The following is a 24,910-nucleotide window of genomic DNA, read 5'->3' as shown; positions in this document are numbered from 1 at the left end:
GCATATGGAAACAGTTCTATAGATTTTTACTGTGACACAAAGCAAACATTAATTAGCTTAATGTTGTGGAAAAAAAACATGCAGAGACATCCAGATTTTGTCTAATGAGGCTAAGATTCTGCCGACCAGCATGCATGGTTCTACTTCTACATCAAGGCTCAGCATGATTCCACTGTGGATGTGTATGTTTTTTTTACATATAGTAGAAAAGTGGAATTGAAAAGTACAAATATATTCCCACTAAGTCTAATGAAACAAATAAAAGAGTAAGATCACATAATAATATATATCATAATTCACTATTTGCATTGTTCGGTCTCAGTGGAGATTTGTTATCTTACAGTTTGCACTCACCCTCCATTGCATATTTCATGTCCTGAGCGAACAAATTCCACATCACTTCGGCGCTAATTTTACCCACATTGAGTTCTTGGGGAAATCTTGAAAGAAGAAAGAGAATGTTTAAAGATGTACTAAAGTGGACAAGTAGATGAATGTCAGATTTCCAAGTCCAGGGGTTGGCAACCTTTACCACTCAAAGAGCCATTTGGATCTGTTTCCTGGAGCCACACAACCCTTTTGAATTGCTAAATGAATGAATGCAGCATATATCGTTACTTTTTTATGCTATGTATAAACAAAATATGTGTTGCATTTTTTTAAATCAATAAAGTGCAGAGAAAACAAAATTAAATTTCTGCATGCAATAAAATATTTTGAACTCGGAAAAAAACAATTCAACACAGCCTCACAAATGTCCTCCCCCCCCTTGTTTGGCCTTTTAGAGGTATCAGTACAGTCAGCTCTTGTGACCCATCAGAATTTACTTCGGGCAGAACAGCGCTATTTGTTCAGTTTCACCTTTGTCTTTAGATCCATCACCGGCAACTGTGTAGGTCTCAGCTGAATTGATGTCTTCTGCCATTTTTGTGGTTCTGTATTTGATAGTCCTTCCACTGAGGGGAATATCCCTGACTTTCAGCATAATTTTACTTTTGTTTTTTAAAGTCTGTGACTAGATGTTCTGAAATCTTAATGGAAGATTCTTTTATATATCCTCTGTCTGTGAATGGCTTCCCGTGCCTGACTATTTCCTGAGCGGCAATAAAACTAGCCTATATAGTTGAATTTGCTGACTCCATCCACTTCTTGAAGTGATTTTTGTTCAGATCAACCTTCCACATTAGTTCTGAAACAGCTTTTTTTTCTCTCATCTCCATCTGGATACTTTTGAGCAAAGTCTGCGTGTTTATTCTGGAAATGTCTTTCGACACTTGACTTTTTGTTATTTGCTGGATTTTCACTACATATTAAGCACACTGGTAAACAAGTATCATCAGCAGCTGCAGGTTGCTGACCCTTGGCCTACCTAGTCTATTAAGACAAACTGCAGACATGAGTTAATGCCCATTTTCAGAAAAAAAAAATCAAGCCTTCATAAAAGTAAGGAAAGGAAATATGGAAATATGTAGATGTAAAAGGCAGGAGAACAAGTTAAAGGCAAGCAGAGACGTACTGGTTCAGGCAAGGGGTATAGGAGTTTTTGTCTTCTTCGATGATAGAGACAATAAGGGTGATGAGTTTCGACCAAAAGTCCAAATTCTTGATGCTGGGACCCTGTTCCTCCGGTGGCAGGGCACCCTGCTTGGCCTGAAAAAGTTGCAACAAAGGACAAACGTTTGTCTTCCAAATAAGTGGTCCCAAAAATATTTATTTTATCTATATATCAAGTTTCAATTATTCACATATTACTGTATATGAAAGTAAATCTACATCTCAGAGTCTGTGATTTTACTTAACCCCAGAATCCTTTGCGAGTTATGATGACTGTTGGGAGATTCTCATGGTTCTGCGTTAGAGAACTCCATTTTTGAATAGTTGTACAATGTTGTGCTTGATGTGTGACACTAACCTGCTCTTAATTGTCATAACGGGAGGGTGCACCCTCAGTCTAATTGTTAACGCTGAGAAAACCCCTTCCGGGTTTGCCCTGTTTATGAATTGTTGAATTAAAGCCATCATTTAAACAGCATCATTTGAAAGCAAATTGTCCTTGAATCTGATTGCTACTTCATTAAACCTCAGCTTGCTACAGTTTATTTATGTGTCAGTATTTATTTACTTAACACCAAGCGTCTGGTCATATATATTGTAAGGAGGTCACAACATAAGCAACAATAAAATCGAGCTTAGCCATTGGAAACACTGGACCACGTATAACGTGTGTATTCCCAATGGTAACTTGTACCATTTGAGATAAAGAGAATTATATGGGGAAGAATTTACAAACTTATAAATGCAGAAATGTTTTTCTCTCAAAAGACTTAGAATGCAAACTCTCTTGATGACTGCTTAAAATATAAGTCTGCTGTAGAACAGAAAAAAAAAAAAAGGCATATCATACAGCACATGGCATAATCAAACAAAGCTTTTTGCCTAATTACGTGACAATTTCATACGCACAATGAAGTCTACTTTTACCATTATAAATATATAAATATATATGTGTATATGATGTAATATATAATCAGTGAAAGGGTGAACTCTAGAGGAAACTGCTTCTGTTTTTCCAGGGCAAAACAAATATTTACTGTATCTCTCATGACGATTTAAAACAAATTATATTAAATGTTTACGACATGAACACCATGATGTACTCTTTGTTCGAAATATTGGGGGGGGGACAACCCTACTTTCTTTTCTACAATCAACACTCATTAAGATATGCAGACTTCTCTAAATAGTCAGCTTCGGTTTCTGTTGAAGGGCTGAAATGTAACTGTCTCCTGCTTCAAGGCCTGTCTGAAAGAATTGGGACAAAAGTTATGTGCTGCCGACGTCCAAAGGCGTCCAAAGTGGAAAGGGAACAGGAGGCGAAATGATTAAACGAACCATTGCAGTGTGAACATCACATGGCCCTCAAGTGCACAGAGTACAATGCTCTGAAGAAGAAGGTTTAGAGGGGGAGGCAGTGATACTTTTCCTTTACATATTTTATTACATATAAAAAAAAAAACCTGCTCACAATTTGACTGTCATTAGAATTTATACTTTATTTGTCAAGGGTTTTTTTGTTGACAATTATAAGCAGTAAAGAATTATATTTGTCCTCATTGGTAAAATCTAAACCCTAATATAAACATTACAAATCAAAATAAACTACAGCAGATCTAAATAACTGAGAGGGCTGGGCATTTGATGAACCTAATGATTTATTAATGCCAGAGAAAAAGAAATTGGGGAGAAAAAAGAAAGTGACATAAAGTTACACAGACATTCATTTCATCAGTCTCTTACCGGGTCTGTCTGATACTCGCGGCTGTACAGCTCGTGGCAGTTATTAAAGATGTACTCATAGGTGGAGTTCAGACAGGCTTTGACACAGTCTTTCACCACCTGACTGGCTCTGGGTGGAGACTGAAGCTCTTGGACCTGTGCACAAGAAATTAGAGTTCATTCTCCTACTATTACAAAATTCAAAATCACCAAGCTGGCAGATCAAATATCATTTACATTAATTCTACTTATGAAATTGATGTAATATACACATATAGAATCAAATTGAAAAAGATGGTACCTTCATCCTGAAGAAGGTGATACTGGTGAGTAGGTCCACCGTGGATTTAAGGTCCTGAAGCCTCTCAGGACTGCTGGCCGGGAAGTTGTTCTACAGTCGCACAGAAAACAGTGTGTTTGGATGTGAAAACACATGATATCATATCCACCTCCTGTTGAGGTATGTTCGTCTTTCTGGGTGATATCCAGCATTGTATCACTTGTTAGACTGCTGCAAAACTACATTTTATTACTGTGGGAGTGTGCAGCATCTCTTGAATGTGTCAGTTTCAAAGCAACTGTCAATCTTACAAACACACCAGCCTGCCTTTTTCACAGAGGGAGATAAAGGTGTAAAATTTGTGGCAGCAAAAAGGGTAAAGACGGTACGTGTTTCTACAAACAGTTTTTTTACTTTGCAACTGTGGATGGAGAACCCTGATTCTTAATCAAGTATGTGTACAAATCCTTTGGTCTAAAATTCCTCAGTTAAAAGTTTAGGAAAGAAAATGTTCATAACACAAAATTACAAAAGTATTATCAGAATATAGCCGTCCAGTTATCAAGAATTTTAAAGTCGTTAAAAATGTATAATTGATTAAAAAGTACAACAATTTCAATTGTAGGTGATGGAAGGTTAAAGTAGCATCAAATTTAAAACACTCAAATGATGTACCTTGTAATTGTACTTCAGGAAACTAGTTCTATGAAAACACTGGGCTATTTTTTTTCACAACTATTGCTATCGCATTTGTCATCTTCTAGCTACAAACAAAAGGAGTATAATTAAACTGAAAGGTATTTCACGGACAGGAAACAGGAAATGTGACTTCTTACTCGGTACATGGAGAGGTCAATCCTAAGAGAGTTGTGTAGCTGGTCCAAAAGCTTGACAAATCGTTCTTTCTGTGGACATTGGAACATACATTATACATTAAATGCTGCTGCTTAGTAGACATTGTTTTCTTGTTAGTAATCATACATCTCATTGAATTTTTGCAGTGGAAACTGAATATTTGTAAACGCTGTGGCAAATGTGTTGATATGGTTCATTCAGCCATTGAAAGACCACCTCATGAATTTATTGAATCTGGTTCTGTTTTCTGCGGGGACTCACTCCAAAGTTAGAAGCAGCAAAGCGGTCAGAGGCAGAGACATTGTTAGTGGCCTGGGTGGTGTGAGCATAGTAGGCATTGATGTTGGCCAGCAGGGTGCTCATTACTGCAGGCACACCTGGGCACATGTACTTAGATGACAGGCAGGCAAAGTGACTGCAGAAGAGGGACAGACATTATTCAAATGCTCAAAATTAACAGTGAGTTAGATGCGTTACAAATCCGGCAGCAAATCGCATGCTCTCGTCTGATGAAAATGACACCGAGGCCACACTCAGACGTACGTCATGGCTTGGTAGATGGACTCCACTCCGTAACGCATGGCGAATTCATCAACTATCTCTTGAGGAGTCTCCTCGTAGTAGACTTTCCATGCATCATCCCCTTTGGCATCGGGTATTTTCACCACACCGTTATTCTGAATATCGGTCACATAGTGGAAGAGATTCTGCATGGAGAAAAACAAATTGGCGTTAAAGTTCAAAAGAAAGGTGACATCTAGAAAATTAGACCAAGGGATGAAGATTTGCAGGTGTATGTGAAGATGCAAGGAAACAACAGGCACAGACTAAATTAAAAACAGTAGATTGCTATATTAAAATAAAATTTGTATAATATAATATATGAATATAATATATAAAAAGGGGTAGACAGAAGAGGCTAAAGATCGGTGTGTGGGTGGATGTGTGTTTGGTTGAAATATTGTGGGCTACTTTCATTTCATTTCATTTCATTTCATTTCAGTAGTAATCAGATTTGGTAACGATGAGTTATATGTTTAATTACGCACAGATGCACCAATGACAACATGCACACCTGTTTATTTTCAAATCGCCGTGCCACATAAATAACCATTAAATCCCATTATAAGGCAAACACAATAAGCTTTCTTGCCATAAAGTTTCACGGCGTGTTAAAACACTAAATTCATTGCATGGTTTACGGCCACTTAAGGGCAGCAATAACAATGGTCAATTTTCTTCGAAGGGTTGGCTTATACGCCCTGCTGAGTAATGGGCTAAGTAATGAGTGGATACAAGGCTGTGAATGGTCTACAATCAATCAGCAGTTTCCCACAGGGGCAAGGAGGAACTATTTTCTAGGTCTCTGCTGTCGGACATGCTCTTTATTGCATCAGTTAGGCAGAAACATTTATGTCACTCACACACACAAAAAGACCTACCTCATGCAAACAGGTGTACTGAACATGATATGGAGCAACTGTCTCCTCCCCCTTGATCTCCACATTAATATGCATTCGGATTGCCCCAGATACCGCAGATTTGTCTGTACGCTTGTCTGTTAACAGCACAAATGACGCAAACGAATGAGACAATCGATAAAGTGTAGCACAGAGCCATGCCGCAAATACATTGTAAGCAACTTAGATTATAGATCTATGTGGGACAAAAATAATTCAACTCACCCAGGTTGTACCACACGTCCATTTCTCCACTCAGTGTGCGGACCTCAATAATAGTTTGACCCAGGAAGTCATCTGACTCCCGTTTGAACTTCTGTTTCACACGAGACTTAATGTCATCGTCCTCATCCCACACACGCACTTTGATCCGGTCCGAAGAGTTGTGACATTCACTGGACAGACGGGCGTTAACAGAGAAACCAAATGTCACTTTTGCTGCCAATCCAGGACAACTTTTCTCATGTAGAATTTGAAACTCAACTGATCTGTAAAATGCTGCAAGAAAATAGCCACCCTTTTCTAGTCAGAATGAATTTTATGTGATTACCAGAAAAAAAGGTCTATCCATTTATAAATGTGTGATTGACATAATATTCAGTTTCACGGTTCCAACCACTTTACACAAAATAACTGAATTGTGTTACCCTTTGATTTTAAACCTTTTCTTCCATCTAATACTAATGTATTCAAAGATTTATTTAAGATTAAAAAACAATATTCGTACCTTCAAATACCACATATTTCCCAGGTTTTCTTATAAACAGCCACAGTCAAACATTATTGAACATATAAATCACCCACATTGCAAATAAACCACAAAACCAAAATTATATCAGTTATAGACATTGCATTCATTCATAAATCTCAGCACTTGTTTGTCCTTGCTTTAATCTTTTTTTGTCTACTTCACAATTTAAAGGGTTTATTTATTGAGTTTTAGATGTTGTGGTTTGTGTACAAGCAGGGTCCTCACTCACAAATTGAATGTCTCCTCCCAGACCGGGTTGAGATTGCCGTAGATAGTTTTGGTTCGCTTTTTGGTCTTTCCCACCTGGACAGTGACATAAGGGTCACTGGAACCTGTTTTATCCTTCGCTTGTAAACCCTGGGCACACAAAACTGCAAAAAGGGAAGAAAGACCAAGCAATCAGACAGTTTGTCTGTTTGTGTATGTCTAACGCTTATATCTTATTGTAAGACCTCCTGTCCTACTGCCCTATAAACCATCATGTTTTTTTCTCAGAGACAGAAGGTCCTGACTTGTTTCCTTGCTCCCCGACTGTGACGTTAATTGTGTCGATCAGCCTCAGTCAAATCTGCAGTGCAGAATGTGACTGCTTCTCTCACCTGTGATGCTAATCTTGGCCGACCATTTCGAGGTGCCATCAAGAACACTCTGTTTGATCTGCTTCATCTGAGTTACATGGGTGGACTTGGGAACCGTGAACACTTCCTGAATGAGTTCGAAGATCTCAGGTTTGTTCCTCTCACGTATCTTCATGCGGTCCTTCAGAACCATGATGATGTTCTGAGTTCGGTCCTCTGCCCCATGTTTGGAGCTTTTTTCTGCTGCTCCTGGTTCACGAAAGAAAGAAAATCTTGGTTAACTGGATGTAAAACTCTTTTAAATAGGTGAGATCTTAAACCCTCTTATTCGTAGCTTTTTTCATACTGGTATTTTTTCATATTGGTAGACAACACCAGAACAGATACATTTGGAAAAGGACATTTTGAACCAGGATATTTCATTGGAGTATAGCGTGCAAAAGGTGGTGGCAATATTGAGACATATTTCAGAGATAACACATTAGCAGAGATATAAAGTGCTAAGTATAAGTGGCGTGAAAGACAGCACGAGACAAATGTCTTTTAATATCCGTTAAAGGAAAATAAAAATATACAGGGGATAACACCAGGTCATTTCAGCAAAGACAACTTAAAACACAAGGAAATATATCACTAGACATTATTTATCTGGTTATTGTAGGGAACATCTGTTTATCTGACGTAGAGTTATGAAAGCACTACTTTCCAAACTCATTGAATGAATATTTTATGAACACAAAATGTTATGTATGGTCAGATTATTTGATTAAATCAAAAGGATACTGGTGTGGGACCACAGACCAAAATTATGAAATCATTATGTCTGAGTCAATGTCACTGAGAGAGTTTTTGCCTGCTGACCTTATTTATTGCTTTAGTTATCCCATGTCAACTGTTATACAGCTGCGAATTTCATGTGTATCTGCATCTGTGTGTATTGTGCATTGAGAATGCATGTGTGTTATGTATCAGCACATGTTACTACACATTGAATGCAATCATCTTCAACATTCATCAACATTTACTGAATCTTTGAGATTATAATTTGGCATGAATTATGCCACCTCTGAAATTTCATACACAGCAACTGCGTCATATTTTTCCAACACATTTCTTACGTTGTAGACAATCAGCATTGAGGAGGTCTTGGCACTTCTCATGGCACTTGACTCCACACTCTGTACAGCGCATGCCCTGTCGGGCAATACCCCAGAGAAGTCCCTCACACTCGTAGCAGTAAGTGGGAGTGGTAGCTGTCCAGACCTCAAAGTTGTGTGGAGTGGTACAGGAGATGGGGTATATGAGGGCCTGGAGGGTTTTCTTGTAGACATGACTCTTCTGCAAGGATAAAGAAGGGAAAATGTAGGCTCAGCAAAATTAGAGATCTGTATGAAATGGGCAGGATGTGAAATGTTTGGTCACAAAAGTACTGACTAGCTCCTCATTGTGAAGGGTGCTGGATGTCAGGGCTGAGGTGATACCAGCCTTCCTGGAATTCTGAACCAACGACTGCATAACAGGAGAGGGAGAGTTGATTTATTTCACTGTAATTAGGTATATGAAGACAAATCAGGGAAATGTAAAAAGCTGTATGTTTAACGAAAATCCTGTGTGAGAATCTCTCCACAAAGGGTCAGTCTGCTGTGGAAACATGAAAAAAATCCCACATTAAAATATTTCAAGTGCAAATAAAGTTGCTGTCACTCACCATGGCCTGCCGTGGCGAAGGGTGAGTGGGAAGAAATAAACAAATAAAAAAGTAAGATACATTCATATTGACAAAAAAATATAACATTTTTACATTATAGTACCATCATATTAATTAAAATGTAATTAAAATGTAGTGAGCTTCCAACAAAGACAACAGTTGAATGAAATACATGGACACACCTGCTTCTTCCTGTGTGATGTCTGTACCTTGGTACTGGTTTTCATTGTGACGGCAAGAACTTTTGTTTTTGTATTTTCCAAAATGCTTGGTTCAGGTGCAAAGTGCTAAATTCAGTGAGCTTTACTAGTTGGCTGGCAAGTCCTGTCCTATTTTCAAGCTTTATGTATTGTGTATTGCTAAAAAATAGTTCATAATACCAAATAGATAAGGTTATGATGTGTAGAAGTATGGAGTAGGATTCGCTAGCAAGCTCAAAAAGTGTGACACAGGATTTTTAAAGAATTGAGAAAAAAGGAAATTAGCGAATCAAAAACCCCTTTAAAATAGGTGAAGTGATGTAAAAATGAAAAAAATGACCAGAAAATGGAAAGTAAATGAACAATTATCTTGTTAAAACAAATATGATGAAAAATCACATGAAACAACAGTGAATACTACTAATAATAATAATAATTATCATATATATATATAAATATATATATATACATATATATATATATATGTGTGTGTGTGTATAATATATATATATGTGTGTATATCTTATTCTTCTTCATATATATGTGTGTGTGTATAAAACTTATATATGTATAAAACAAACATGAGCAGCTGTGTGAAAGCACTGACTGGTGAGCTGAGTGATATTTATATGTAGAAATGGAAAACAACACGCAGAAAGAAACACGCAGTCAAATGAAATATAAATAGATTTGGGCAAAAACCCACCAGATCTCTGACCAGAGGCATAGCTTTCCTCTTTCTGAGGTCTGGCATGCTGTCAATGCTATAAAGAGCACCACCCATCCTGGAGACAAAACAGACATGGAGCTTTAGATACCTTTACTCAGCTACAGTTGTTAACTTTGACCTGAGTGTGACCAATCAATTAGGGCATTATCAGGGATGAAGTTGAGGACATTATGGGCTTGCCTTTCAGCTGGTAATAGATTTTCAATAACCACAGTAATGACACTGTCATGGTTGCTTACCCTGCTGATAAAAGAAGAGAGGCAATGCCAACACTTTCTCCTCGGGCCTGTGGAGAAATGAAAAGATGAAATGAGAAAATCAGGGAGAGAAAGGCTGGATGTCACTGGAATGGTTGCAGAAAGAGGTGGAAAGCCTCTTCTAGTAGTGTGCAAAATGGTTTGTGTTGTTCTTATATTAGGAACCAACTAAATACTTGCAACCAGAGTGGTGTTTCTAATATTGTTGACAATAAAATGTAACTCATAACTCTTAGCACAAAGATTGGAAGTATTCCCAGAATTAAAAGGGAACAGATATAATGAAGCAATTAAAAACAAGAGGAGCAGGATAACACTTTTTTGAGTAATTGTTGTCATTATTAGCATCAACATAAGCTTCTCAGCATTGAGGAAAAATTAGGTTATTTCCATGTTGCTCTCCACACACATATACATTCTGAGCCAATCTGACTATTGAATAGCATGTTGTCCATCTGTGTGTTCCAAGGAATAACACACTGTATGGATGCTCACACACTTATAATACAATGAAACTTAAATGCTTAGGTTGCTTATCACATTACAGGCTACACCCACCTGCAAATCTGCCGTGTCGCTATGAGGATGGCAAATAACTGAAAAGAAAATAATAAAATGGCAAAACAATACAGGGGGTAAACTATCATAAAAAGACACAAGAGTATAATCCACACACAAGCAAATAAACAAATAAAAAATAATTTAAAAAGGGTGAAAATGAAGGACCATTACATGAAATTAATAGGACATGCTGGGGCTGATGCGAATTCTCAATTATTGTAAATACTCAACAACTAAAGGGAAGCAAAGAGTCTTAGACGGAAATTTTCACATTCTCTTCACATTGTACACAGTTGTACAATGTTTTGAAGGAAGATACATTAGGAAACACACACAAGCTGTACCTCTTGCAACTGTAGTCGCACCCTGCTGAAGAGTCGAAGCCAGTTTGCTTTGGCTCTGGCGGGACCAGGTTCCATAATTTCCCTCTTTGGGAAGCTGAAAATATGGTTACCAAACCACAACAATAACATGTTTATGTACAGTATGCATTTTAGCAACCAATATATTTAAGTTAAATTGTAGAGGTGGAAAACACAGTAATGAAGATTAACTATACTTATGCAGTTTCATTAAGATTATTATTTCTGTAGTCTGTGCGCAGCAGTCTACCTGTTTCATATGTGTATATATATATATTTGTTATGGATTTTTATATCATTTTGCATGCACCTACTAAATCAAGTGCTGAACATGTGGAAAGCTTTTTCTAACCACACACACACTGTGTTCACCTTGGGACATGAGGCTCTTCTGTTTTTTCTTCTGGAGCCGGAGGGACGCTTTCTGTTGCTGGAGGCTCCTCAGGTACCTGAGATTCCTCCTGTGGCAACTCCAGCTTTGGCTCAGGCTCTTGGGGCTTTGTGTCTATAACTGGAACCTGTGATATAGTCGATGGAATGGATGTAGCAGTGGTAGACATATCTTGCGGGGTGGGTGCAAAGGGGGGAGTGGTAGATTCTGAAGTAAAGGGCGGCAATGTGTCATCATGTCTGCCTGGAGGTGGACCAGGAGCAGTGCTGGAGGGGTGCAGCTGATCCTGTGGCGGGCGCTGTTGATGCAAGGATGGCTGCTTTTCCAGAGGCGGTCTGCTGTTCAGACCCTCAGATGGGGGCATCAGGGTGGGAGCCGTGCTAGTGGGTGCGGGGGTATAGGGTGGCTCCTGATCTTCACTAAGAGCACCATCCAATGGATACATATCTTCATCTTCCTCATATGGCATCTCCTCTTCATCTTCATAGTGGTACTCTCCTTCCTCCCCATACATTTCCCCTTCCTCTTCTTCATATAGAGCCCTGTCCTCACCTCCATCTTTGAGGTACCCACCCTCGTCACTATAAACACCTTGGGGGTCTTCTCCATCCCAGCCGGGGGAATCCTCTTTACCATAGCTGATGGATGAGTGGCAAGAGTGGTAGGAGTCGTTCTCGTCATAGAACTCCGAACCCCGCAAGCTTTCGCCGTCCTCCGGAGCAAACTCCTCACTGAGCTGAGAACTGCCTCGACTCAGCTCGCCTGATGATGCATAACGGCTGTCTGTGGGACTGAAGGGGGGAGTGAGAGATACAGACAGCCATTACTGTATATGAACATGCCCACACCTGCATAAAAATAATCTGCCTGACTTGCTCATAAGACGGTTGGGTGTTTTAGTGACACTTGTGTAGGGGCCAGGAAGAGAGACGGCTAATCACAAGGTAAAGGATGTGGGTTGTGATCTGCAACCAGAATTACGTGTGTACATAAAAAAAGGTTAGTAAAGACAGACCAAACAAAAAACAGAGCCAACACAGCACACTTGTTTGCAAAAGCTTGAATATGCAAGCTGTACTTTCAAAGAAAAAAAATAGACCATTGGCAAATACTTAATTTTCTGTGTAATAACATTCATTTGTTTAAAAGTATGTCTTATTACTTCTGTTTACTCTGTATTTGATTGTGATTAGATAGAAATCAAGCATTGAACATGGGTTTTTAAGCCTTAATTGTGACTATTTGAATACCATAAATAAGTGCACACACACATTTCATTACAAAGAAAGAAAATGAACAAAACAATTTTATAATTCATAATTAGATTCATAATTATTAGACTGATAAATAATTGAGTATTTATTCACCATGATTAATGAGGCTTTTAGGTAGAGAGAGAACGAGGCAGAGAGATTTGAGACAATACAAAACACATTTGTTCATAAACCTGCGTACACTCACACTTCTTTGTTTAGTTAATATAGATTATGGTTATGTTGGCTCAATAGTGCATAGGGCAGGGGCAGTTCAGGAGAAAGCTACATAACGGCACTGGGCTTCGAGCCAGAGGGAGGGCATAAGTATGGATGAATAGAGACACAAAGGGAATCACAACAGCCCTATTCTTTATTCTTATCTTGAATCTGTCCCATCTAACACAAAGAACGACGCAGAGAAATACTTTAATTAAGTGTGACTCAAAATACATGACCGCACATTCTCTTAAAAATGAATTAAAGTAAAATTATGAAATGAATGTGATCGGTCTTCGTCTCTTGACTAGGAGCCCCCATTATTGGACTGAAGGCCCCCCGCTGGCTCAGAAATTAAACATAAGGGTGCATAATTACCAAGTATGAGACTTCCAGAGTTTCAAAAGCGCTTCTTAAAGTCCCACATACAGGATGAGACTGTAATAACAGCCTGTCATCGCCACAGATGCACACAGAGACTCACTCAACCTATTCCGCAATGTATGAACAACCAACCAACAATTAAACCCCTTGGCTCTTAGTGATATAACAGACACAGTCAAACACTCATCTACACACATAAACAGCTAAAAAAAAGTTCAACACTAAAGAGGAGCAGTATGTAGCCTGATTTTTGCTACTGGGTTGTGATTCTTTGCCAAGTACACATTCAAGAGAGATGCAGGACCAGTAGTTTTCTATCAAAATATATAATATACATATACAGAGATGAGGAAAGAGCACATGCATGCAAGCACAGTGAGCGAGGAGGACGGGACAAGTCCACCACTGACATCACAGCGAGACGGAGTCACAGGCTGGAGCAGGAGGTGAGGAGATGGAGTTGAGAGGAGGTACAGAGACCCACCTATCGGACAGTGAATGCCTACTGTCTAGAGAATACTGTCGACTGGTGCGACGGCTCGACCCTGAGCCTGAGTCGATATCACTGCGCCCGTTGGTGGCCGAGTCTAAACTATCATAGCGTCTGGTAAAAGGAGCAGGAGAGGAGGCAAGGGGGAAGGGAGAGGTAGGAGAGGAGCATCAGTAGAGCTCATTGCAAAACTTTTAAAGAATGCTCTAACCAACTAAACCACTGGACTGCCCAGATAAGCTTCTGAACAAAGTCAACTATTGAAATGTGCCCACTTGTTTTACGCAACCACATCTGAGCAAGCGGAAAAGGTCGCTCTTCTTTTTCAGCTTCTCTCAGCGAAGCATGAATTTTGAGGGTCAGCAACCTTCAAAAAAACAAATTTACTTTCGTAACAACCGCACGGACGACATTACATGGAGTTTCTGATGCTCACACGCTCAACATGTACACAAAGCTGCAGGCAAGCATAATCAACCACACATACACACATGTGTACAGAGAGGATAACCACAAAGGCCCACTTCACACACAACCTGAATACAAAAACTCTGCATCCCAGAATGCTTGTATACACTTAGGCCTGGGTTATTTTCTAGAGGAGGAGAGCACAGTGGGACAGCATGTTACCATGTACAACAAAGAGAAACAAAACAAGGCTGCAGGGGCTAAGGTCTCACAAGGCTATTCGCACTCTGCAAAGACTTCAAAGAAGGCAATTCAGAGATCAACGCTCTATTTAACACAAGTTAGAATGATATTAAAACTACAAATACCAGAAAAAGTTTTGCTCCAAATGTGTTTCACCATCTTGCCCCACAAAATCATATTCTTCCACGCATGTTTGGTTTTCTGATAAGATTGTAGGCGACCGTGTTCATTACCTCATGGCTCTGTGGTCATAGTCCAGCTCATTGATGTCATCGCTGTAGGCGTGTCTGTAGTGCTGCTGTCTTATGGGATACTGATGCATGGAGGCGTTTGGCTGGGAGGTGGTATAGTAGGGAGGTGGGTTACTGTTACTGGTTTCACTGCGATAGTCACTGTCCCTGTCATCAACAGCGCTGTCCGGGTCCTCATCTATTCACCCACAGACAGGAAAGAAGGCTTATTTGTAAGATTTTTTAAAAATATTTTTAATGTTTTAAGTAGATCTTTAGCTAGGGCTATAACAAAATGTTCAACTCATGATATAGCGTACTTCAAAACAAGGTGTGAGGTTTGAAACAATAGCAACAGTATAAGCATCTTTGGAGTTGAATGTGTCCCTTTTAATGGATGTAATAGTTGTGAATTGTGAGTGATTTTTTTTCCTTTTTCCCACAGATCCCCCGGACCTTTGAATCCATGAGAAACCGAATACTCTTTTGTTTCCTTAGTAGTCAAACTTCAGTTGATTCATGATATATAATGTATGTTGTAATATTTATCATTTGCAATAATGCAGATTTGCAGTTCATTAGGACAAACTTTTGTAGCTAATTGGATTTAATTTTTCAAATGTTATGGTGGCCATTGAAAGTGACAGGACTTATTTTTAAAAGCCCAACCCATACAAACCAAGAATATGCTCAAAATTAAAATTCCCTGTCTCAGTGGACATTGGCACATTGATATAATCAATTTAATCCTAGAATCTAGTAATCTGGCCAAGTTAGTGTTTCAGTTTTCCAAAAAAGGGGACAACGTATTAGACATCCAGTACTCCAAAAATACTGTATGAAGGAGATAAGAAGTAAGATATGGTATTATGAGCCAAAATAGCCTGGCATTAGATTGTTTAGGTACTTACTGTACCTTTAAGTGAGGAGCAGCACATTCATTAATACTTCAAGTCACTTGTGGAACTTACTGTGATGATCTCCCCACAGGCTCCAATTACCTGGAAGGAGATAAAGGGAAATCTGAATAAGAAAGAATCAAAGAAGCTCTACAGAAGCTTAAAAAAAAAAAAAAGAAAAAACAACAAAAAGCTAACTTTGTCCCCGAAAATGTGTTCTGAGCCATGTACATTTCTTTGCACATTTGACAGTATGTCCCCTATAAAATTGAATCTTACTATTTTGCTTGAACGCAGTTGGCCTTGATGCTGCTTAGTAGCCCCTAACGGGTATGACGCACATGCTGCAGCACCAACCAGCCTTTCTACTGCAGACTGATATTAACCACACTCATCCACCTGCTCCTTGTGCCACCATCAGCTCACAGATGAACAGACAGTGAAGCTTTGTTGTGTGTTATAGCACGGCATATGTCAATTCACATCCATCAGACATCTAGCACCCATAAGTCATACTGGTGCTTGAGAGGGCCAGCTTGCATGATTATCCACATCAGTTAACTTACCCCTCCCTCATCTCATCTGTTCCCTTTTATTTATCCATCTCCTGTCTGGCTGTATTCTATGCAAGTTGGGATGACACTCAGGGGAATTAACGGGAGGTATAGACAGGACACAGAAGGAAGATGATGCAGCGTGAATAAGCTGGTGATACTCACAGCACTGTGTGGTTGGTGCATGGAGTGGTTGCTGCTGTTCCTCCTGATAGGCATACTGAGGGGAATAAACAGATATCTCATAATACATTATATAGCATTTCCCACTGAGATTGAGTGTTAGCTTTAAACACTTTTCTGCCATTAACTGTAACCAAAGACTGTAATTAGAAAATATGGAAAATGAAAAAAAGGATACAGAGAAAAGAAGATATGTAGTATGTGACACAGATAAGGATTACTATTGGTTTAAAGAAATAAGCAGGTTGAGATGACAGAGAAGGTGAGTCTCTTACATCTTGGTCTCTCATGGCATTCAGTTGTTCGAGTTTCTTAGCCCAGTACCTGGCCTCTTCTTCTGGAATATCTGAAGTAAACGAAATTAACTCATTGTGATAGTCTCCATTTCTGAACCATGCCATAACAACAGCGTAACTTTGCATACATTATGTTCATTTCCAGCATACGCACTGGTTTCGGGTTTGACAGTATTGTTCCAGATCACTATACATTTCCTTACAAATATAGCACAAGCGGAAATGAGATTGTATGAATATACCGGTTCTCAAGGTTTTATCAAACAATGAAAAATAACACAAATGTAATTATTTACAAAGAAATATATATCATGAGTGTGATAAAAGAAAAAAACTTAACTGATGAAAGAACTATATTTTGAATTATTATGTTGAATTCATGCTTTTCAGATGACATTAATAAAAACAGAATACTCTAGAGTGCATGAAGTAACAAGGAAAAAGGTATAGGATCAGTTTTGAGTAAAGTCCAAACCTAGTGGCAGTTCAAAGTGGGTGTCAAGGAGCAGTCTGTGAAAGGTTGGATCTTTGGTTCCGCAGATTTCATTTTCAGCCATGATCACATTTGAATCCATAGTCAACCACTGGCCTGGACCCTCCTGAGAAGGAAAGACAAGGGAGGTATAGAAATATGATCACAGGGTGAGGGAGGTAGGGAGGGGGAGAGAGAGTTTTTGTGTGTGTGTGTGTGTTAGTACTTCATTGGACTGCCGTATGCTACGCAGGGGGATCCATAGGGTCCCCACCATGGTGTCCCAGATTAGCCCTTTATTCCACACCTCCACTGTCAAGCCCAAATCCAGGCGATTTATTTCACTGTTTAGAGAAAGACGCAGGAAAAAAAGCCAAGCATTAATAGAAAGCAAAATAAAAGCAAAGATAAAAAAACCAAACAAATCCCACACATCACCAAAATACAATCGGTAGCATAAGGAGCTGCACTTAAATTGAGAGATGAATAAGAACAGTGATTCACTATACTGAAGGGAAATGAGTCATTTAGCAGGAAGATGGATAAAGAAGGTGGGATTGTCAACCGCACTCCCTGCACCATACAGAGGACAGCAGGGGCTCTATCTGTCCACCTATGCATCCATCCATCCATCCACCTATGTATCTATGTATCTATGTATCTATGTATCTATCTATCTATCTATCTATCTATCTATCTATCTGTCTATCTATCTATCTATTACCGTTAATTTAATACAATACATACACCAGAACATTGATGGCACGCGGATATCAGATCATTTTGCATTGAACACCAAGTCAAACAGTACTTCTTCCCAGGCCCAGTGGGTATCTTATCTGAATCAAATCCTTATAATAGCCACTGCTTTGATATGAAAATGCATCTTTCTTTTTCCCTGGAAGCTGAGGAAATAAGCTGGCAAGTGACTGAGTGATGCACTGCTTAAAAATGGGAAACGAGAGGTGAGAAAATGAGAAGGGGATAACTCAGACAAAGATAAAGGAATGTTGCCATTGCTGAAATTTCATCTCAATTTAGCATATTGGGTTTTATTTTAACCCTCTCAGGCTCAAATTAAGTTGTGGCGTAATTAGCTAAGTAGCATTTGGCTGTCGCAAATCTGCAACATCTGCCTGGAGAGGGTTAAAATGACATGTATAGCAGATTAAAAACTAAAGTAGTCAGATGGTAAGACCAAAAATTAAATGGTGTATGATGTACAGTTTATCTACAGATGTTGGAGTTTTTTACTCTGTTTTTTACTTTTTCACTTAATTTTGTTTTTATTTTTTATTTTTTCCCCTCATTCTATATTCTTATTTTTATATTTATATATTTACAGATCTGCTACCCTCCAATTGCCCCTTGGGGACAAATAAAGTCTGAATCTGATTCTGATTCTGTTTTATACAATACATTGGAAAAAATACCTAGATGTTTGAATAAGAGATTGAATGTTTGTTTGTCTAAATGTGGCCATACGATTGATTGGCGACCGGTACAGGGTGTACTCCGCTTCTGACCTGATGACATCTGGGATAGGCTCCACCATCCCTGCAACCCTGACTGCAGGATGAGTGATAGATAATGGATGGATGTTTTACAAAACATAGAAGTGTCACAGTTGAACAATCTGCTTGAACTGAGCCACTGGAGTGGTATCTTTGTTAAAGTGAGTTACTGTAACATACCTAATTTTAACAGTAATTGACTATGTTTGAAGGATTTGTATATAATGGTAAAAATAGTAGACCTCAGACTATCAGTAGAAATATTTTTAGAGATATATCTAATATCATTTGCAACTTGAGGACAAATTTGAGATTGACATAGTGGAGTAAGGGTTGCATACAATGCAAGAGTCTTACAACTGCCAAGGAAAGGTGCTGACAGAAAGGGAGCTGGTGATGAGCAGAGATAGAGCCTTGAACTTGAATCATTCAAAACTAAAAGCAGAACAGTCACCTCAACACTGCCTACATGCACACAGTGCAAATTGTAGTTTTCTTTCACAACCTGCAAGTTAATTATAAAATATGGTTTCAGGCTTGATCATATGGGATCATTCACCTTGTGCACAGCAACCTGGGTATTGTTTGAACAACTTCTCTGCCTCCAAACTCACACAAATATACATGCGGGTCACACCACACTTGTGCTTCAGGAGCGAAAGCATAGAGTGAGAAATACTGTGAAAGGTGCAAAAGGTGTGGGAGAGGTCAGAGCACTCACAACATGAAATCCTGCTCCCAGCATGGCTGACTGCCCCGCACAGCAATGGTAGTGCTCTTAACATTCTGCACCTTCAGGGTCACGTAAGTGTTAAATTTTTCTGTAAAGCAAATCCAAAATATCAGTGTGTGTGTGTGTGTGTGTGTGTGTGTGTGTGTTGATCCTGAAGAGGTGAGAATAGCCAATATGTCACAACTTACCTTGTGGTCCATCAAGCTTAGCTTTCTTCACTGCAAAAAAAAAATAAGAAAACAAAATATTAATCACAGTGCCAATGAGGCCCAGTCACATTAAATATTAGTGCTTAGCATTTCACACAGACACATCCTGGATGGCATTTTCATGTTGGAAACACTCCATGAATCTGTGAATGGTTGTTTAAATTGTTGTGACTAGTGCGAATACTCTAGACTTGCCTCAAGCTTCCTGATAAGAACGTGGTTTTTGGTACTGGAGATGCCCAAAAGAAATACATCAACATAAGTTGTGAAGTTAAGAGTGAAACAATATGCTGGGAACAAGGAAATGTTAAATGTTTTTCTGTATGTTTGACAAATGGTCCACTGTAAGTGATAAAGGGCTGAAAAATGCTGCGGTTGGTGTGTCACACTAGATGAGGCTCTGTCTGTAGAGCTGTCAGCTCCTCCACATAAAGACCTCTGGAGGAACCAAACTGATTTTAAACACAATGACGAAACGCTATTCATTATTCATTCAGTCCTGCACCCTGCTGATACTCAACATCCCAATGTTCAGAGGCAAGGTTTTAATGTATGGTGCAGTTTCAATCATTGCTACTTTCTTCTTTTCATTGATGTTTTATATTATGTTATAATGGGATGTTACACATTGTATTATAAGATACAGGAAATAAGCATTATTTATAGCTCATTCTAATGGAAAGTCATAGCGTATGGCCTATAGTTGAGCTTTTTAACAGAGCTAATCGTTACCACTCATTCATTGAAGTAATAAATACGTCAAATGTAGGTTTGGGTGTTTGTAATAGCTCAACTACACCGCTCAGAAACATGAGTGACTCTCTTGGTCAGCGACAGCAGATCAGCCATGATATTCATTGTACTTAAACTAGCTGCTGAGAATAGTCTCACCCCCAAAGCCCCTTGAGATGATGCTTATAATTGTAATATCTCTGGTTTATGAGGGAAGTGTCAGAGGAAGTGGTGCAGTTAAACATGTGCTTCTAAGACAACTTCATTGTAAAATCCTAATGTTTTCTTTGCTGCTGACAGAGCAGTCAGTAGCACTCATGGGGGATGTTTAATTCCACCGATGTGCTGAATATTCAGGCTTGTAAAGTGACTCATTTCTTTGCTTAAAATAGTCAGTGAATGATGGAGGCATCTCATCTGTAGCTTTGCCAAGAATCTCTCTCTCTCTCTCTCATACACTGTCCTCTCCTCCCCACCAGCCAGTCATCATTTCTCTCTCAATCACTCGCCTTCCTGCCATGTGGCGAGTATGCACGTGTGCCCCCTTTCTATCGCTTTCACTCGTGCTCCATTAATCTCTCAGTGCATGCAGGCAGAGAGCTGCATCCCAAACACTAAAAATAACTGCTTCAGTGTGACAGGGATGGGGCTGCCCTGAAAGGCGGGTGCATGATTGTGTGTATGTATGTGTGTGTGTGGGGGGGTGGGGGGGGATCACACCCATAAGGCCGACCCAACATTGTTGCTGTTACAGCAACAATGAGAAAATGAAGGGACTCAGGGAAAATGGCAAAATTGCAATCACAACATCTTTCTTTCTGTCTTTGCAGAAAAATAGGTCAATTGGGATTTTAGTATATCTATTTCTTAATGAGGATGATCCATCCAAGCACCATCAAGGTCTCTAGATAAAATGTCGTTGGTGTGATAATCAAAACATTTCCTTTACAGTTGATTATTTTTGACACTTTAAGTGAATGCTCTTCCCAAATCTCACATTTATTTTGCTGAAACAACAATTAAAATTCAAATATAGTTAAAATATTTTATAAAATGTATTGAAATTTTTCCATTTTGCAAAACTATTCACACAGCCCCAGTGTTTGAAATGCTGATAAACATGATTGGGCAGGGACCTGGACTGGCTGTCCTATATACTTTCTGAAATTGGAACAATGTGAAAAAAATAAAAAAAATGACTATCTGAATACAAAAATATTCAGTTTAGAACAGAGTTTAACAATGTCAAAATGGTTGGAGGTACTAATGAGGGTGTATCTCAATACTCACATCAAGTTCAAATACATAACTTGGCATCTTGCTATTAAAGGGACTGTCATAAGTTGAAAATGCTGCTTCATCACAACTGATATTGTGTGTGAATGTAATGCCAGCTCACCGGAGTGATGCATACTGAAGGTGATCAGCTCCACCCCAACACTTTTCTATTTCCTCATTGTTGTCAGTCATAATTAAAAAAATCATGTCTGTAATAACTTATATAGCTTATATAGATTAGCGAGGAAAGATGCAGCAGCCTAAAGTTCCTATGCCAAGTGTCTCAGGACATAAAGGGACAACTGCTGAATATCAAACATCTGTGCAACCGGCAATTGTGTCAACAAGATTCAGGTCTTTTGATAAATACCTTAAAGCTTAAAATCTGGAAAGGAAACCTCTAGTCCTTTTTATTTTCTAATCACTTCTTAGTAAGAATAAGACTGAGCGCCCCCCCGCCCCTTAAAAAAAAAAAAAGGGGGGGGGGGGGGGCAATGACACCCCCAGAAGATCTGTAGGCCTGTTTGACCATCCCGGATTTGATGTTGCAGTGAACATCATGATACTAATGATGGCCCTTGAGCTGAAAACCTCTTGGCTTAAACATTTGCCAATTCACAATCATCATGAGAGTTTTGATGAATTGTTTCATTTTTTTGTCTAGGGTCTCATTTGAGGAATTTGGGATTTTTTTAAATAATCGGAGGCTTGGAAACAACTGATCAAAACCAACACAACTTTAAGTCCATCATGATTATCAGTCTCCTCTGCATGAACTCTTGATCACATGCCAACTGGTAGTAGACTACAGGTCAATGACTCTATCTGATATAAATAAATCAGTGAATGAAGAACAATATCACAATCAACTCAGGGGACTTCTTTCCCCATCACCTCAATAGACTATGCCTTGATAATGAACAAACTCTCCAATAAATATGAAAACTCTATCCACAAACCATCTATTTTATGGATATGATAACACTGTTCATTTAACAAGTTTTTAAACTGTATGTATGAAAGCAGGGATGAAATATCCCCACTCCTAACTATTTCAACTGCAATAATTCCGGCTCCATAATATGAAGCTTATTATCCTCCACCCATGTTTGGTAGAGACACAGTGAGTGGGTTATATCTTGTTCTACTGAATTTGACAGTTGCTGCCAGGAAGACGCGCGCCCCCGCGCGCACGCGTACACACACACACACACACACACACACACACACACACACACACACACACACACACACACACACACACACACACACACACACACACACACACACACACACAATAAATCGGTTTGTTAAAATGTTAACCGTAACGAGAATAGAGGGGCTTATTTACAGTCACTTCCGAAGTAATTCTAATTGTGATAAACTATAAAGAATAGAGCTTGTATTAACCGGCAATGCGATTACATGTTTAATCTGAAGTTGGTAAAAGTGATCAATTCCGATTCATCTGCATGACGGCAGAAATAAAGAGATAACGGCCGTGGAAGATGTAAAGATAGAGCTTGGGTCTGATGGAAAAGCTCTCAGCATCAGCTTGTAGAGAGGCATGTCGTGACGAGGTGGGGAGTGTGTTCGTCAGTCTCTTACCTCCGACACACAGCAATGACATTTCTTTAAATGCGCCTATGGTCCAGTTTCCGCCTCTTCACTCCTTTCCCACCCCCCTTGTATCGTGCTGATCTGTTGACTAGATGAGTCGGTTTGCTGGAGCTGGAGAAGCCGCTAACAGCACCGGGGTCCGGCCGGGATTCTTCCACCTGACATGAATCCGATTCTTCTCACTTCGAGGTTGAACGCCAGCGTCGCAGTCCTCGTCCCCCACTTCTTCTCTTATCAACAGCGTATGTGTATGTGTTTAAAATCGAGGCTGCTTCCCCTTCTCTCTCAGCTCTCCTCACCCAAGCACACAGCCATCTTGTTCAGCTTCAGCACCACCGCTGCGTGGACAGCTCCTGTCGGTGACGTCGAAGCGGCGGTGATGGTGAGGGTGAGGAAGGGTGGGGCGGTGACTCTCCACCGCCACGTTACTTACCTCTTTAGATTTGAGATATTTATTGATCCATTTTCATTTGCAAGTGACACCAATATGGAGGAGGCACTTGAGGGAAATTTTGTGAGATTTCACACTTCAAACTTAAGAAGAAAAAATGGTGACCCCAATAGAAAGTCACTCAGGGATAGCTGAAAAAGATAAGGGGGCCGTCCTGGATCACCCATGTGTCTTAGTGTGCAAATAAATTTTAAATGTTTTCAGTTAACATATTTTTTTCAGTTGACTGATAAGCATCTGATTTTTGTTTTTGCAATTAAAACTGTTACTATTATTAATAATACTAATGATTACACACTAAGGAAGAGCCAAATTATTTTTTCAGACTGCACAGCACTTGGTCACAGATGGAAGTTTCAGGTCTATAGTCCGATCAGCCCACTGGGATCATCTGAGCTACTTTTAGTAGTTTTAGAAAGCATGTTCTTGGATCTTTAATACGATATTTATGTATAATCTGTTTATCATTACTTATGGTATCTCAATATATACTAATATTTTATAGTTGACAAAGCTTAACAAAGATTTAACTGCTTTTAGGGAATGGATAACTATTCCCTCTTCTAATAGTTTCGATTTTTACACTCAAGTTAATGGCCCTTTCTTTACTTCAAAAGTAATTATCATTGTCTTCGGCAAAAATACAAGTATAACTAACCAATGATACATATTCCTCAAGTACAGCCTCACAATGCACAAAAAATTAAGCACAACTATCAACAAAAAGTAACCTAATTGCTGTCATTATAGTATTTAAACTACATTTTGTAAGATTAACAGCATATTGTCATATTTGTTCAAAGCTTATGAAAAGATATATAATTTATTGGACATGTCCACCAACATTTCATCAATTGGGATTCAACACATATATCAGCATTAACCGATGTGAACCAAAGCCTCATCAAGTGTTGTACTTTTTAGTTCCTCCTCAGTAAACAGAGGAAAACTTATGGAAATTGGTCATAGAAACAAAATGACTTGGGGCAAATAAATAAGTTCAAAACCCTAACTGACTGTTGTAAAAAAAAGGGCATCATTAACTAGCTTAAATTTGGTGAAAAGTTACGGTAATGACCAAGCTCCACTTAATCTGAATTCCAGTGCACATGCTATCAAAAGACTGATTATTTTGTCCTATTTCTTTTTGACTTGTAGATACTTATTATATCACTTCAGTCAATGTGAAAAAATGTAACAAGATAGACTTATGTCCTCCCAAATTAACCCCAAGAAATAAGTCAATTCTATGAACATAGCTCAGAGGTATGAACCCATTTTTTTACCATGTTTGATACAATAGCACCTCCTGCTGGACCTTCTGTCAACCTGC

General features: G+C 39.0%; 1 protein-coding gene across 1 annotated transcript in view; it reads right to left on the bottom strand.

Annotated features, from left to right (window-relative positions):
• Window positions 1–23,475, bottom strand: part of unc13a (unc-13 homolog A (C. elegans)) — a 40,829-nt gene extending 17,354 nt beyond the window's left edge. The window contains exons 1-28 of the mRNA XM_086161269.1: window positions 23,115–23,475; window positions 19,476–19,505; window positions 19,276–19,375; window positions 17,267–17,384; window positions 17,044–17,167; window positions 16,548–16,618; window positions 16,255–16,309; window positions 15,608–15,637; window positions 14,640–14,835; window positions 13,750–13,869; window positions 11,391–12,200; window positions 11,001–11,094; window positions 10,078–10,124; window positions 9,815–9,893; window positions 8,909–8,914; window positions 8,635–8,709; window positions 8,319–8,538; window positions 7,222–7,449; window positions 6,852–6,993; window positions 6,097–6,266; window positions 5,854–5,969; window positions 4,955–5,118; window positions 4,673–4,826; window positions 4,393–4,461; window positions 3,578–3,667; window positions 3,298–3,432; window positions 1,517–1,650; window positions 355–440 (exon numbers count right to left, since the gene is read on the bottom strand). Of these exons, the coding sequence (XP_086017395.1) occupies window positions 355–440; window positions 1,517–1,650; window positions 3,298–3,432; window positions 3,578–3,667; window positions 4,393–4,461; window positions 4,673–4,826; window positions 4,955–5,118; window positions 5,854–5,969; window positions 6,097–6,266; window positions 6,852–6,993; window positions 7,222–7,449; window positions 8,319–8,538; window positions 8,635–8,709; window positions 8,909–8,914; window positions 9,815–9,893; window positions 10,078–10,124; window positions 11,001–11,094; window positions 11,391–12,200; window positions 13,750–13,869; window positions 14,640–14,835; window positions 15,608–15,637; window positions 16,255–16,309; window positions 16,548–16,618; window positions 17,044–17,167; window positions 17,267–17,384; window positions 19,276–19,375; window positions 19,476–19,505; window positions 23,115–23,136 (3,685 nt within the window). The 5' untranslated portion in view covers window positions 23,137–23,475. The remainder of the gene's footprint in view (window positions 1–354; window positions 441–1,516; window positions 1,651–3,297; window positions 3,433–3,577; window positions 3,668–4,392; window positions 4,462–4,672; window positions 4,827–4,954; window positions 5,119–5,853; window positions 5,970–6,096; window positions 6,267–6,851; window positions 6,994–7,221; window positions 7,450–8,318; window positions 8,539–8,634; window positions 8,710–8,908; window positions 8,915–9,814; window positions 9,894–10,077; window positions 10,125–11,000; window positions 11,095–11,390; window positions 12,201–13,749; window positions 13,870–14,639; window positions 14,836–15,607; window positions 15,638–16,254; window positions 16,310–16,547; window positions 16,619–17,043; window positions 17,168–17,266; window positions 17,385–19,275; window positions 19,376–19,475; window positions 19,506–23,114) is intronic.
• Window positions 23,476–24,910: the final 1,435 nt, after the last annotated feature.

The sequence above is a fragment of the Fistularia commersonii genome, chromosome 16, assembly GCF_037954325.1.
Source record: "Fistularia commersonii isolate RoL2024-O1a breed Wild chromosome 16, RoL_Fcom_v1.0, whole genome shotgun sequence".
Classification (NCBI taxonomy): domain Eukaryota; kingdom Metazoa; phylum Chordata; class Actinopteri; order Syngnathiformes; family Fistulariidae; genus Fistularia; species Fistularia commersonii.
Note: the sequence above shows the minus strand (reverse complement) of the source record. Positions and strands in the feature narration are given on the sequence as shown.